The 16,152-nt window shown below is 38.0% G+C and overlaps 1 protein-coding gene across 2 annotated transcripts; it reads right to left on the bottom strand.

Moving 5' to 3' along the window:
* Positions 1–232: 232 nt before the first annotated feature.
* ap1ar (adaptor related protein complex 1 associated regulatory protein) lies at positions 233–14,899 on the bottom strand. 2 transcript variants are annotated; one of them, XM_015383398.1, is made up of 10 exons: positions 14,744–14,899; positions 13,749–13,797; positions 13,638–13,664; positions 10,598–10,623; positions 10,418–10,514; positions 10,155–10,253; positions 8,231–8,292; positions 6,058–6,131; positions 5,810–5,932; positions 233–2,484 (listed from the first exon to the last, which is right to left on the bottom strand). In XM_015383398.1, the coding sequence occupies exons 1-10, from the start codon at positions 14,812–14,814 to the stop codon at positions 2,213–2,215; spliced, it is 900 nt and encodes a 299-aa protein (XP_015238884.1). In that variant the 5' UTR covers positions 14,815–14,899; the 3' UTR covers positions 233–2,212. The 2 variants fall into 2 exon arrangements, with proteins under 2 accessions (XP_015238884.1, XP_015238885.1); XM_015383399.1 differs by lacking the exon at positions 10,155–10,253.
* Positions 14,900–16,152: the final 1,253 nt, after the last annotated feature.

Genomic DNA, 16,152 nt, shown 5'->3' on the forward strand with positions numbered 1-16,152 from the left:
GCAGAAACAGGTGGGGGAGGAGTAGACGACTTTTCACAGCTTAATAGCGAACCAGGATCTTCAAGCTTTAAATGAATTCACGGTGGGCTTATTGTGTATATAAGCACTATTGTAGCAAGCTAGCAGTAGGTAGCATTACCTTATCTTTTAGGGCTGGTTATCATCCCGCAGCAGTGTGTCACAGTGGGCTTGTGGGAGATATTTTTGATTCATGCCCAATTTTGAAGCCTTCTAAAGGAGAAAAATGAATCAATCCAGAGTGAACTGAACTAACCTGTCTAGATAAGTTACCAAAACTAAAGAGGCAAATGTGTCTGATCAGGTCAGGGTCACATCTGGCTAACAACTGTTAGCTTAGTTAGCTCTGGTGTTTAAGGGGATCTCAGACTGCTGTAAAGCAGCGCTCTGGGTCACATGACTCATTCAGGGACAGATCTGACCCTTTAAAGTTACATAGGAACGTTTATGAGGAGAGCAGCCTGGATGGAGCATCGATACACACCAAGACCTGCAAGATTACCTGATAATTCATCTATCAAATTAAGGCTAATATTTGGGTATAAAGTTACACAGTGTTGCTTTAACAAGTGAGCAAAGCATCCCAGAAACTGGACAAGAAAGTGACATTTAGATGTCTGGAAATGAAAAAGGAAAAAAAAATTAATAAATAAAAGCCATCAATCACGTACACTGTTTAAAGGGACAACCATTTATCTATTTGGGAAAAGCTGGAATTACAGAATTTATAATTATCTCTTCTCTTCAAATTCAGTAGTTTCTGAACTGCAATACTACACTGCTTTTAGACAAAGAGAAAAAATGCCCAATGATGTCTTGGCTGCAAATGTTTCCTGGTGATGGATTTGCTAAATTAAAGCTCTAACTTTGAAGTTCTTTTTATACAAGCACACTTTCTGCATCATGTTGCTTGTGTGACGGTTTAAAAAAAAAACTTAGCAGGAAGACGATGGCTAATCTTAACAGAGTCATTCTAAGGTACAATCTCTAGATTCCTGATAGTGCTACGTTCATCTGTTCAGACAATGACACACATTTCTGAACATCTTGGGAAGAGAGTGGATTCTGTGCCTTAAAGGCTAACATTTCTTTTCGTACCAAAGTGCATGCCTCGACTCCAAGCTGAAAACAATGATGATACGGGCCAAAGCTGGTTGGATAGTCTGATTGCCAGAAAAGTTTCTCAGAAATCAAGGAGCCCTCCCCCCCAAAAGATACACCGAAAACAGAAACACCCTCTGGTTTGAGTGAATTAATTCAGTAGAAGTATTTGGCCTCAGTGGCTGTTGTTATATTTTGATGGAGGCTGGAAATCAACTGTGATGCACGGGGGTGGCAGTGTCATGCATTGTGGGAATAATAAAAGATAATCTTTGGTCATCTGCCAGAAAGGGAAAGCGTAGATACAACCAGTTATTCCAGATATAAAATAACCCTTTGCTACATCAAGACCATTACAAAATGGCCGAAAGGCGACGAAGCAAATCGCTTTGAGAAATGAGAAGTTGAGCAGGAAGCAGGGAGGGAAGGCCGCGTACAAACGAATAAAGATTCTGTCATCAGGAATGAAACGATGAAAGGAGGACACCAGAAATCCTATGAACCAAAATTTAAAATGTAAACTGGTAATTTAATTAAAAACATTTGGGCAAATTAGAAAAGTCTTAAGACTTTTCATAAAGAGTGGTAATCTGATTTCAATTGTATTCCTACAATATCTGTTACTCTCAAAACTCAGAGATCAAAACTTAAAAACTAGCAAAAAGATCCTCGAGTCAGTCGCTTCTTTTTCTGCTTTTTAATATTTCCTCCACGTAAATATCTATTTGCTAAACCAACGCTGTGAAAAAAGGCATTTTTTCCATCTAAGCTTGGTTAGTTTTTACAGTTATGTTTATAATACAATCTGATTTTAGTCCCCTCAGCCAAGCACGGATCATCAAAAAAAGAATCGTAACCAAATAATGATTCAAACGGTAAACAAAGTCCAGTTCCAAAGCTGAATGTCAGACACTTTAGCAGATGAAGGCACTGAAAACATGTATTTGATCAAATCTTCTTTAAACTGACAGTGGATCCATTCCTCATTTCTCCAGCATCACAGATTCATTACAGATTATGAAGACGTACATTTCTGATTGATGAGGCAAAAAGCTGGTGAGGCGAAGACAAACGTCCCCTTTGGTGCTGGACACTATCTGTCCTGGTTGTCTGCTCTGAGGCCAGAGTCCGAGGCGTCTTCTGAGGGAGTGTCTAAGACAGGATTGACAAACCCTTCGAACTCAGCGTCTGCGCTGTCCTCTGGGTGAGTACTCACAAAGTCGTTCTCCCACTCCAGAGCGTTGGAGTCCTCAGAGGCCGAGGTCGGCCCACTGTTCACCTGTTTGCTGCCCGGTCTCAGAGCCGCCCGCAAGATGTCCTCCTCAGTGCGAGAACGCTCCCAGGCCGGCAGTGCCCGGTTGATCCCTGTGAAGGAAGGACAATTTTTTTTTTTAACTCAAGCGCCTTTTGGAACAATTCTTAAGGTTTAATATACACATTTAATTTGCCCTTGAATCAAAAATGAAGGAAGTTAAGTAGCACAGACTGAAAAAAAATTCATAATTTACTTCAAGTGAATGAAACTTTTCACATTGCTCCAGCTAATAACCAAAAAATAATCTTCCCATCTGCCACTTGCCTTATTAACAATGCCAGTTCCCTAAAGCAGGCATCCCCAACCTCGGTCCTCGAGGCCCCCTGTCCTGCAGGTTTTACAGGTTTCCTTGCTCCAGCACAGCTGATTTTAATTGAAAGCTGATTAACAGGCTTTTGGTCTACTGCAATCATTATAATCAGTGTGCTAAAGCAGGGAAACCTCTAAAACCTGCAGGACAGCGGGCCTCGAGGACCGAGATTGGGGATGCCTGCCCTAAAGGACACGTAAAGGAATTTCCAGGAACTAATTTCCTTAATTTGAATTTGAGGAATCAGTTATATTAAAAAGGTACAGTGAAGGATTCACGACTTTTTTAAAAGACCCACAGTTTCAACTTTAAAAAATAATTGCGGGCGTGCAGGTGACGCAGTGGTTAGTATGCATGACCTGTGTCAGAGGCTTTCGTCCTCAATGCAGCTAACCCGGGTTTGAATCCGGCCTGTGGTCCTTTTCCGCATGTCTCGCCCCCTATCTCATACCCCCCTTCCTTCCAGTCTACTTTTGCCTACTAATTGCACATGCACAACCCTGTAGCCACTCCTGAAAGGGAACGCCTATTATAGCAAGCGAGATCATGCAAAAGCTAATTTCTCCTTGTGCATGCTCTGTTTAAAAGTTGCTGTTTGCATCACTTATACAAGCTTACTTTCAAAAAGAAGATTTTCAATTTTTCCACGATTTCAGACCCGCTGCCGGTACGTGAAAATGGGGATGAGCATGAAGGACAGCCTTACATAAAGATATCACCAGAATGACTGACAATTACGAGAAACTCTAATTTAGATGATCCAACTGCAAAAAGAACATCCTCCATTATACCTTTAAATTCAAGGACCATGTGCAGCAACAATTACCTCCTGCTACCACTTATCGTATCATCTGTAGCTATGTCTACAGGGACAGAGGTCCTCTAAATAAACAGCTGATCAGCAGATGTGTCCTCTAAACATCTCGGTCAGAACATTCTGATCAGATTCTGCAGAATTTGAATGAAATCTCAATAAGTTGTTGCTGATTTTGTACAGTTTCTACCTTAGTTACTTAAATAACAAGCTGCTGCTCATTTTGCAGATCTCTGGTTTTGCTGCCATTTTTCTAAATCCACCACTGTAAAAATGTCCACAGCTGTATATTGATTATTTAGTCTTCGGGTGACCGCACAGTATTTATATTTGTAAAAAATATTGTACAGTACGGTATTTTGGTTATTTTTAAACTCTGTTACTTATTCTGTTATTTTTATAAGCTTTTAATGTCCACATTGTGTGATCACTTTTGCTGTAATGCCTTTGCAGCTGTAACACCACAAATTGCCCATTGTGGGTCAATGAGAGTGATCAGCCACAATCTTCCCTGCATGCCTGTACGCCTCCAGGACTCTGAGGCGTGCAGGGAAGATGGTGGCCAATCCCTCACCCCTCTCTACTAACTATTTCAGTCAGTTCCCTCTTGTGGGAGGCTGCGGTCTGTCAGGACCAAAACCTCACGCCACAAGAACAGTTTCTCCCCATACGCTACCAGGCTTATAAACAAGGCCCAGAGACCCGGTAACACTGACGATGCCTCTCCCCCGTTCAGGACGCTACACCAACGTAGCATCTCCAGACCTTCTTAATGCACAGCCTACTGTGTATATAGTATATAGCTATATACTATACATTATATTTAGTATATTGTGTGTTTATATTGTATATAACTATATCAGCCTGTATTGTGTATACATACATATATACATACATATAGATAGACAAATGCAGACAAAAATTTGATATATATATACACACACACACACATATATATATATATATATACACACACACACACACATATACACACTCACACATATCTATATATCTCTATCTCTCTCTCTCTCTCTATATATATATATATATATATATCTATATATGTATATCTATAATATATATCTATATATCTATATCTATCTATATCTATGTATATATATCTATGTATATCTATATCTCTCTCTCTATATATATAATTTGTCTGCACCATCAAAGCCAAGTCAAATTCCCTGTAAGTGCAAACCTATAAAAAATATAAACTTGATTCTGATTCTAAAGGGATTTTCTATTCTACTCGAAATTGTAATCCAACTGAGGTGTTGGTTTATGGCGACTGATAATCTGCTCAGCATGCATATAAACACTTGCTTTTCTGTCACAGTTGCTAGTATCCAGAAGCCTCCTTAAGATCAGATAATGTATAATCCAGGGCTCAAACTGTTGTTGATCATTTTAAGGTGTTTAATTTGTGTTTATTCCCATGAAACATTTCACCTTTAACTTATTTTTATTCATTTCATTGAATTATTTCTCAACTTCATGTTATGTCCCTGTTTGCATTTGTTATTAACAGGATTTTTCCTTTTTCCGCGATGTTCTGTTAGGAGGCTCTGGGGAGGATTCATTGCTGTAGATATGTTTAATCAATATATTTTTTCACCAACTGACTTTTTGATAGTTCTGTGGTATTGCCAGCAGATGGCGCCACTTTTCTTTGAGCCCAGTGCTGGAATTCTATTTAGGCTCAAAAAGGATCTAAACTCAATCATGATGGATGCTTTGTTATATAGCCTTATTTTATCATGATAACATTTTTCTTTTTGGGTCTTTCTGTACAGATGAGTAATTTGACTCGGTAGCTTAAATGTATAACTTTAGTAATTAGGATTTGTGTGCAATTCCATTGAGAATTTTCTCCCTGCAACATCTCTGAATATGTTAAATTTGCCCATGTGGGAAAATAATATAGTAACTGGCTCAGGGAGACCAGATAGGGCATTTCTCCCCCTATAGTTTATATGGAATAAAAAAATATTACCATATTAAAAATAAGCAGATTAAGATACAATGAAGAAAAAGTTGTTATAACGACAACCAGAAATCCCCATAATTAAGGGAAGAGGTCCCTGAACATTTAAAAGTAATGTTTGAATATAATGTCTGGTAATTTAGACTACCTTGTTTGTACCACACAGATTTATCTTAGTAAATCTAATATTAACAAAACATCACTGATAGAAATTTTATGAGAATTCTATCAAATATAAGCAGCAGATTAAAAATCTCTCACCTTCCTCATCCTCCCACTCCAAATCGAGTGAGGTCCCATCATCGTTGGTGGAGCGGGTCTTAGTGGTGAAATCCCAGCTGTACTCGGTGTTGGGAGTCAATGCGTTTGTTTCAGAGGGAAGTCCTGCAAACGCACAGGCAACACTTAAATGCTGCGTTTCTTTTCTGAAATCCACCGAGTCTTGAAACAGAGATCCAAACTTTTCTTTGCACATTCGGAGTTTGAATCGATAGAAACATGTCACTCACTGTTGCTCCTGAAGGCATCCGACTGAGCTTTAACATTCTGGAGGTAGACGTCGAAATCCTCCCCAGAGTTTTGCCTGTAAAATGGCAGGTAGACAATTACCATGAGATGACAGGAAGCAACAGACAATTAGCTGTTAATGGAAATGTCTGAGTAGAAGTCCGGCTTTGTAAACGTGGATCAATAATGTTGATAAATGTAGGATTTAAATACAAGGTTAGAAATCATTTGGAGAAACCTTTACAAAAATTCAAGTACAACTCTACAACCAATGATAAAGCTGTTACACTCCCCACCAGCCGGTGGCGGTAGAGTAGCTAAAGCCGGGCTTCCACTGTGCGATTTTTTGCCCTTTTCGGGCCGACTTTCCACTTGCTCGAAAATTTTTCGATCGGGCTGACTTTCAGCCTGATCGTGTGTCATGCGGTATACAGGGGCTAACGACGGGCGATCAGCCTCTCATGACCACTTCCCAATCAGGAATCGTGAGAAAATATAACATGTTTGATTTTAAATCAATAGTAGTCACATTTGTTCAGCCATGTCTTTGTCCAAATACGTCGTTGTCTTTTCTTTTTAGGGCTTGAAGCAAAAAATTGCACAAATTGCCAAGGCAGCGTGTTTCTCTCTGGAGAGCTTCATATTCCTCTTCTACTGGTTTGGCTTCGGAATAGACGAATCTGAGTAGCGCCATCTCACTGCAGAGCTGAGTCTGACGTGGTTTTTAGACGTACAGTGTTAGCAGGTAGATCGCTTTAGAGCTTCGGGTCGCACAGTGTGAGAACATACATCGTGAGCTGTGAACTCACACTGTACAATGAAACCGCAGGGTTTCGTTGTACAGTCTGAGAACTTTCTGTCTGAGAACTTTCAACGGAACATGATGCTCGTTTCACAACCCGATCCGTCTCATCCGTACCATCAGCTCATTTGCACCTGCGCAACCATATATACATCAGTGTTTTCATAAATAATGTAATTATGGTACTAAAAGTACTTATTTTTATCCTTAACTCACTAAAGAATGCTAATACAGATCTTTAAAACAGGTTTTATTACTTTTCTGAGAGAATTTTGATGCTTTTTACAGTCCAGCAAAACCAAATGACTAAACCATGTTTATCTGCATTTTAGCTGTTTCTTTCTTTAGGTTACACACTATATACTGTAATGTTAACAAGAAAGGAAAAAATAAAACTCAAAGAGTATAGCGTTGATCCCAGTCGCCCAGACGACTGATAATCTAAAGGGTTTTAATACATTTATTTTTCTCAGGAAATACATTATTAACACATTATAGTTTGGTACACTTACTATTTTTCGGGAGGGAAAAACATAATTTATTAATACTATTATTACTAATAAATTATTATCATCTAATTTACAAAATAAAAAGAGCAAATGAGCTGATGGTATGGATCGGGTTGTGACACGTTGAAAGCAATATTTAGCAAGATATTTGATTGATGGTTTTGTTGTTTTCCTCTTCTTGTTTAATGGTAGTTGGAACAACCTTAAGGTGCATTACTGCCACCAACTAGTAAGCAGTCACACAGCTTCACCTCGGTTCTTTTAGATCTATATATGAAAAATTAGGATTTGAACTCGGAAAATTGAGTTCTGTACCTTTAAATGTGAGTTTTGTAGTTGCATTTTTGCAAAGCTGTAACTTTGTAACTTGTAATCTCACAGACGAAAGATCTAATGTTACATGTATGTATATAAAAAAATGTTAATCCCTTTATTAAAATTAACTCTGCATTTCACTCATCCCAGTGTGCTGCCATTGTGCAGCGCCCAGGGAGCAGAGATGGGTTAAAGTCTTGCTTAGGAACCCAGAGTCCAGGCTGCGGGGATCAAACCGGGTACTTGCAACCTTCTCAGAGCACAAGCGCACTTCTCTAACCATTGGCCAGGATACACATAGTATAACTCTTTTTTTCAGTAACACCGCATGTGAAGTGTGAAACTGTAGAGCACAGTCTCTTATTTCAATGTCACAATAAATTGCCCTTTTAAAAGTCTTTTAAAAGTCCATTATTGCTATGGATGATTATTGTCAAATAATTCCCTTTTTACCCCCAGATCCTCTGCTGAACCTTGTGATCACACTGCACTTGATCTTGCCCTCAGTTTCCTAGCTTTCTAGGCAGCAGCAGAACTTCAGTAACTCACTTTCTCTGCTGTGTTTCAGCGCTGGAGCCGTCAGCTTTCCCTCGTGTCCTCTGGGCGGACAGCTGCAAACGCAAAACAACACAAATACCTCAATACTGGCAGAATAAAAGCAGGATTCATCAGTCTGAATAGGCTTCAGAATGTGGGAGTTCTGGAGGGAACATGTGAGCAGAGCCAGAGAATAAAAAACAGAACACTTCACACTGATGCTTTCCCACTCAGTTTCATTCTTGCAAACAAGTTGAACAACTTCAGACTTGGAAAAAGTAAGGAAAGCAATAAAAAGAACAGGAAAAATGCAGCTTTAGCAGTCCTAAATGAATGGAAAGGAAACCATGGAGCTGCAGTTCCTCGCTGCTAATTAGGGATGCACGCTATATGCACATTAATGTCAGTATCAGATGGATCTGGATCGTCCAAAGACTAATGCTGGGCCGATATATGAACTATTTTTCATCTCCATTTAAATGCTGCTGGTTTTGTTTCAGGAGGAAGGGAGTCAGGGAGGGGGGACCTGTCATGTGACAGGGGTTGTGATGCAGTGTGGGCTATAAGCCGAAGCAGGAAGTGATGTCAACACTGTCGTTGGCCTTTCATGATGTCAAAAGGTTAGAGATATACCGTATTTTCCGGAATATAAGCCGCTTATAAGAAGCTGCATGCAGCAGCTTTTCTGTGGATTTTTCCTAACCGCCAGAGACGGAAGTCAAAGTTGGAAATGAAAGAATAACAGGCTAATTTTCATTTAGCAAAAGAACATGCTAGCAGCAGGCACCATTTAAAACAAATGTTCCGTATTCACACATTTTGACATTTATTTGCTTTATTAAAGCTGCTGAACCAATGAAGAGACTGGGCTCAACTCCTGCAGAGCTGAAATAAAGAACTAATGACGCGCTATCTTTCAATAGAAGCTCCTACTTCTGCGAGCAACAAGCTAACAGAAGCTAGCATTCTTCTTCTTCCGTAGTGCAGGTGTTATATGTAGAGCTCCCCCTACAGGTTTGGTGGGAGACAGTTGAGCTTATAGCCCGTTGCACATCATATATGTACGTTTCCAGGTTTTTCAAAAAAACTTAGTGGGCACGGCTTATAGTGAGGTGCGCTCTATAGTCCGGAAAATACGGTATATATCTGTACATTAAATCTTATTATCAGCCATGACAGTTGATATTGGTATCGGCCTAGATTTTCATATAGATTCATCTCTATTGCGGCACAAATGAAAGCAAAAAGTTTTTTTTATCTGGAAAAAGTTAAGAAGTCAATTATTTATCCATCTAATACCAACTTTTTGAAAAGATTGGTAAGATTTAAATACTGCAAACAGGCAAATAACTAATTTAACCGTAGCGGCTTTGTGTAATAACAGGGTTTATACAGGAATGAGAAACTCTTAATTTTATGCTTTTTAATGGTCTTAGAAATAATTGGCTATATATAACACAGCAAAATCCTTCGTCATCTTTACCATCGACAGGCTGCAGTCATGGGCAGAATTCCTCGTTTTTCAGGCACTTTTGTTGAAATGTGCATTTTCCCCATTCTCTAGCTTTGGCTTTACAATCCACCAGAAGCAGTTCCGCGCAAACACACGGGGCCAGTTATATCTAATATAATATAACTGAAGCAATTGTTTTTTTGTTTTAAATAAAGCATTTTAAATGCCACAATAATCACATTTAATTAATGTTAATGCCAATTCAGGCCTTAATTGAAAAAATTATAATTTAATGACTTAATGTTTTTTAATGACCCATGGAAACCCTGAATAACCAAGCTGATGAGGACAAAACACAAACAGCAAAAACATAAACAAAAAGGAGGAGGACTTTAATGGCCCTCATAGAGGGACGCCAGGTTAGAGGAGATTGGCCCCGCAGTAAGGTAAGCTAGCAGAAGGGAGCGCTCAGTGCCGCCTCACCTCCTTCATTTTTCGTTCACGAGCCAGCCTGGCGGCCTCGCGCTGGGCAGCATTTCTAGCCTCCTCTTCTAGCCTTAACTTCTCCTCTTGTTCCTCTAACTGAACAGAAATAAACAAATTAAAAACAAAACAGAAAGTTACAAAACAGAAAATAAAGCAATGCTGCAAATGAAAAGAAGCCAAAACGGGACTAAAGGCATGAAATCAAATAATGGGAGCTGGAATATAAAAAAAAAAAAAATCAAAGAACTAAAATGTCTCACCTCTGCTTGCAGCTTTTGGTCGATCAGGACTTGTTTGTCTGAGATAGCGGCGTAGCGTTGCTCTTTGAGGTGACTCAGTTCATCTTCATTGATGGGCCTAAATATAAAACAGGACGACAATGATGCCTTAAAATATGGAGGACAGCTGCTGAGCCGTTAGGTTCAACCCTGAATTCTTACCTGGGGCACGGCTGTGGGCTCTCAGCCTGCAATGCAGCAAACAATACATTTAGTTAGTTTTTATAAAACAGAGTAAAAACAAATTATCTGCTCCAATTCATGTCCTTATTTTTCTTTATCATAAAATAAGGATCACATTTATGGGGAGATTTTTGGTCCATTATTGGATGCAAAGAACAGGTTCCATAAATAAAAAGAAAAAAAAGTTTTGAGGCTAATTTTGCTGTTTTCTCACATTTGGTGTTCTTTTTAAAATGTAATTTTTCCAATTTTATTTTTCAAAGTAAATTTAATAGAATTTTCCTGTTTAGTTTTCACGGATCACATTCTTTCCACTGGAGTGTGAAGAAAAGACAAATTTCTACTTGTCCGTATCGTCATTAGCATTTTTTTTGATTAGTCAAGAGCAATTGTTTGGATTGGAGGTGAAGTAATCTGTAAAACGCAACTTAAAAGAATCCAATTCATAAAACTCAATCTGAAGAAAAAAATATATATATATAGAAAATACAAAAGGTAGATTTGAAACTATGAAATCTAAAGAAATTGTAAAAAAAAAAAAAAATCTTAAAAGTAAGATAAAATCTAAAACAAATGTGGAAAGAGAAAATGGATAAATAAAATAAAAGGAAACAGCATAAGACGTAAGACGTTTTTTTGATGTTTAATTTCTGGATTGCAATTTCATCTAACATTCATTAAAATTTAAAAATTTTTTAAAAATTTTGCTGTTTCTTGCAACAATAATGGAACAAAAATCACTCCATATCCAACAAAGAGGTCTGATGATGATGCGAAAGTAAAAAGTCTTCTCGGGCGTCCTGCGCTGTCCTGCTTTCAGTGACGTCTCCCCATGTAGCTTTAACTCTCATACACAAACATCTAAAGGTAGAGTATTATTCCACAATGCAAACCTGCCATTACTATCACAAAACACACACACACACACACACACACAAAAACTGTGGCAAAGTTGAAAAACTTTACACTCTTAAAATAAAGTGTAACACAAATTAATTTTTTTTTTTTTTTTGCAGTTTTTCTCCTGCTTTACAGTCCAGGCAGTTGCCATCAGACATCTGAGCTCTACAGAAGAGTGTCAAGAAGAAAAAGACAAGTCACATGAAGGTGGACACAGCAAGCAATGAAACCTTCTGGGACGCATGAAAACCTCTGAGTGACTGAAAACACTGCAGGTCATTCTGAAGCATGGCTGTTAGGAATATTGAAATAGTTCTGCACAGTATACATACTAAAGACAAGTGTTATCATCTTTTTGCTAATATTAATTTGAGATTTCTGGATTATTTACACCTTAAAATAAAAGAACCTCCTCCAAGCTTAAATCTTTGTCAAATTTAGTTAAAATTGTTTTTTTTATATGCACACTTGGTCAGCCTCCATTTTGGAAAATCGATGATCAGCCGATAACTGGATGTGAAACCAATCGACTGATCTCATCTAGCTCTGCACAGGTCTAAAAATCCCCCACAGGTAATGCTCTAAACTTTGTATTTATTTTTCAGAGCACCACCTAATGGACAGTAAAATAGAATGGAGATCCTGAAGGTGTGTTATAATCTCATAACAACTGATGGTGTCAGTTATAAACTAAGAGAAATTTACATCAGTCAAAATGGGCTTTTTAAAGATCAGTGTTCGGCTGTGGTCCTGTTGAGAAAGCATGTTCCAACGTAAAACATGTTAATAAAATTATTTTTTTATGCCTTTAATCAATTTGTAATTTTGTAATCGCCGTAGCAAGAAAATATGGTATACAGTATTGAATATTTTCCAGGGTATCGTTATTATTCAAATTTCCTCATCAGGACAACTTTACCCTGACAGGGTCGGAGTTGATGGGAAGAAACATGGAGCTAAATCAGAGAAAACCCGGAAACTACGCCTGTTTTCAAGCCTGAACATAAAGCCAGGTATGAATGCATGCAAGAAAACACATTTCATTAAACAATAAGTGATATTGTTTAAGTCCAAACATCCATGTTATCTTCATGCCAGCGTGGTAAAAAAAAACTGTAAATCATGTCAAAGACTCCACATCACACTGCTAAGAGTTTTTTGCACCATGTTTTTTTTCCCTCCCTTTTCTCCCACACTGTTTACATTTGATAACTGCTGCACTTTATGGATTTGAAATGTTCATTTACTGTACTTGACGGAATTTTGTTTTGTATACACCCTGTGTGTACAAAATGACAATAAAAGTTGTTTAAGTCTAAAACATCTGGTCACCTCTAGTTAACATCCCAGCATAATATTGTGCTAGACTGAGCTAGTATAAAGTCCAGTCCTAAATCTGACAGAGAATCTACAGCCTTAAATGGATCCCTATCCGATCGGCCCAGAGAAATAATGGGAAAAAGATTTTATTCCATGGAAGTTCAAAGCTAGCAGAGACCTAAACCAAAACACCCAAAGTTGGAACTGAAAAGGAGTAAATTAAGGCTGAATTAATTAATTAGATAAATCGATTATGAAATTATCATCAACTAATTTATTAATCATTCATTCCTTAAATGGAGTATAGAGACTGTAAAACGTGCCTTTAGCTGACAGAGCGGCCCTCTTAAAGCAGTAATTATACCAAAATTGTAAAAAAACAAAAACATTTTGCATTTAAGATAAAAAACATTTTAATTTGTCAATATGCTCTATTCAGAACTACTTAAGTGGAAAAGTTTTAGTTTCTGCTACTTTAATTTTGTAAATATTTGTCTTAGCTATCCGATTATTAATCAATTAATAAAAAATAATAAAAAATAATCGACAGATTAATCAATTTGCTAAATAATCGTTTGTTGCAGCCCTAGAGTCAATACTACAAACATTTCTGTTTATTATATGTAAAACACATTTTATTGATATTTCTCCAAACTTTTTCCTCCGAAAATGAATAAAAGTTTGTTAGGGAGGCAAACTATGTTAAAAAAGGTTGGAAAGGGAAGGAAATTCTTCTGGGAAATCACATTATCAGATACTAAGAACTAAATCGAAACAAACAAAAATTAAATCAACTCACCTCATCGCTCTCTACCAGATTTTCAAACTAGAAGAATAAAAGAAACAATAAAAGTAAAGTTGCATTAAATATTTACGACTGAAAGGAATCAGCGACACTGACAGGTCCTACCTCTATTGTATAATGCTCTCCAGTAGCAGTACTTCTGAAGTATTTTGACCTGAAACACATTTAGAGACAACATCAATTCAATTCAGTTTATTTATATAGCACCAATTCACAACACGTCATCTCAAGGCACTCTACAGTTCACCAGATCATCCAGTCAGAATGATTCAAAGTTTTCTATCTAAGGAAAACCAGTTGATTGCATCGACTCATTGATTCAAATGCAATCCCTCACTCTAAGCATGCTTGTAGCAACAGTGGAGAGGAAAAACGCCCTTTAACAGGAAGAAACCTCCAGCAGAACCAGGCTCAGTGTGAGCGGCCATCTGCCGAGGCGACTGGGGTTCAAGGAGACAGAAGCAGAGATACAAAAAGCAGCTGTAAAAGGCGGCCCCGTCCAGGACATCATAGAGTTATTTTGTTTATCTTAGGCCTTTAATAAAGTTGGATAAAGTCACATTGACTAAACATTTCTTCCATTACTCCAGTGAGATGTCTTCATTATGAGGTGATGGGATCTCCAGGTAGAGGCTTCCTAGCAGACTGTGCAACAGTGAAATATTAATAAACATACAGTAATGAAGGACTGGCTGGAGGGGAGGGAGGGCAGGTTACTCCCAGAAGGTTGACAGTCATGGTGTTTGCTTTAGAGGTGAAATAAAGGGAAAAATATGATCCAGACTGAAGGAAATAAAGCACCTTCAAATCCATCTGAGGGGAACCTTCTGATCCCCACTGTGTACTCAAGCTGTCAACAATAGGGGTGGGGTCTTTATTCCTCCAGAGACCAACCGACTAGCTGCAGGTTGAGACCCAAAACATTTACTGACCCGTTTAAATAAACATCTGATCCAATCAGGCCACTACTGTAAAGCCTTCACCCACATTCTGCGGTGTCACTTATCGGGCTCAGCTATCAGTGACCGGCCGGCCGGCCGGATACAGCGGGTCAGCTTCCAGCCTAGTTAGCTCAGCCTGCTAACGGCTCCTTTACCTACCCGCCTCCTCTCTGGATCCTGTTTGCTTCCTTCCTGAAGAGGCCCACGCAGAAAGCCCAGCAGTTCCCCATCTCATTGTCAGCGATCCCCGCTCTCTGGCTGCTCTGCTGAAAGCTGCATCACAGAGACATCATCATCATCACAATCATCATCATCATCATCATCATCTCCAGTCCTCAGATCAGACCACTTCCTGGTCCTCCTCCTTTTTCTTCTTCTTTTGAGGTTTTATGGCGGTTGTCAAACTAGTTAAAGTTTATTACCGCCACCAACTGACAAGGAGTTAAATAAAGACTAAAGAAACAGGAAACAAGACACACACACCCTCACACGCACAAAAATAAATTAATAGATTTTTTTTAACTTTCCAAACTATTTAATTTTCCCCAACATTTTTAATGCTTTATTGGCAATTCCATGTAACATTACAGAATAAATGAAATATCAAGCATAGATATACAACAGTTGGTGAAAGAATAACTTTAAGAAAGACAAGACATAGAAGTTAAGAAATAATAAATAAATAAATAAAAAAAATAAATAAATGAAATAAACATAATAAAATTATGCCCTCGTCCTTCTTCTCTGGCTGCTATGCTAACACCATGGCCAAATAGGATACAGCGCCATCTACTGTCCCAGAAAGGTTATTTCCTCTCCTTTCCCTTCATTTTCTTCTTCTTGGCATTATTAGCGGTGGCATCATCTTAGGGGTTTGGTTTGATGAGCAAATGACATGGAATATACACATTCAAAAAGTTTTAGACAAATGCAAGAAAGTATTAAATATTATGAGATGCTTAGTTGGTAAGGAGTGGGGAGCACATACAATAGCACTAAATAATATAAATACAGGATGAATTAGATCAGTAACAGATTATGGAAGCACTGTTTATAGACAAATCAACAGAAACTGGATCGCATTCAGTATGAAGCATTGAGATTATGTACAGGAGCAATTAAAACTACTCCAACAGCAGCCTTATTGGTAGAAATGGCAGAAATCCCACTTGCATTTAGAAGACAGCAAATAACATAAAATTATTGGGCTAATTTAAAAGGTCATAGAAAGGATCATCCAACTCTGCAGGTAATTCAACGCTGTTGGGAAAAAGAAGCAAAAGATATAAGAAGTTTTGGCTGGATTGTGCTGGAAAAATTAACAGAATTCAAAATAGATGAGATTAATATAAGCTAAAAAGTTCCATTATCAGTTATAAACAGAGATGGGAAGTAACGAAGTACAAATACTTCGTTACTGTACTCAAGTAGATTTTTCTAATATTTTTACTTTACTTTACTACTTATTTTTATGGTGACTTTTTACTTCTACTCCTTACATTTTTACACAAATATCTGTACTTTGTACTCCTTACATTTTAAAAAATTGGCTCGTTACTTTAGTTTTG

The sequence above is a fragment of the Cyprinodon variegatus genome, unplaced genomic scaffold (genome assembly GCF_000732505.1).
Source record: "Cyprinodon variegatus isolate N-32 unplaced genomic scaffold, C_variegatus-1.0 Scaffold283, whole genome shotgun sequence".
Classification (NCBI taxonomy): domain Eukaryota; kingdom Metazoa; phylum Chordata; class Actinopteri; order Cyprinodontiformes; family Cyprinodontidae; genus Cyprinodon; species Cyprinodon variegatus.

What these genes read in the sequence shown, in the direction of transcription:
- ap1ar (XM_015383398.1), bottom strand. Translation starts at nt 14,814, where the DNA reads ATGGGGAACTGCTGGGCTTTCTGCGTGGGCCTCTTCAGGAAGGAAGCA. An exon ending in AGCCCACAGCCGTGCCCCAG is followed by an intron (nt 10,515 to 10,597) that starts GTAAGAATTCAG and finishes TTTTATATTTAG; the next exon opens with GCCCATCAATGAAGATGAAC. An exon ending in GGAGTGGGAGGATGAGGAAG is followed by an intron (nt 2,485 to 5,809) that starts GTGAGAGATTTT and finishes CTTCCTTCACAG; the next exon opens with GGATCAACCGGGCACTGCCG.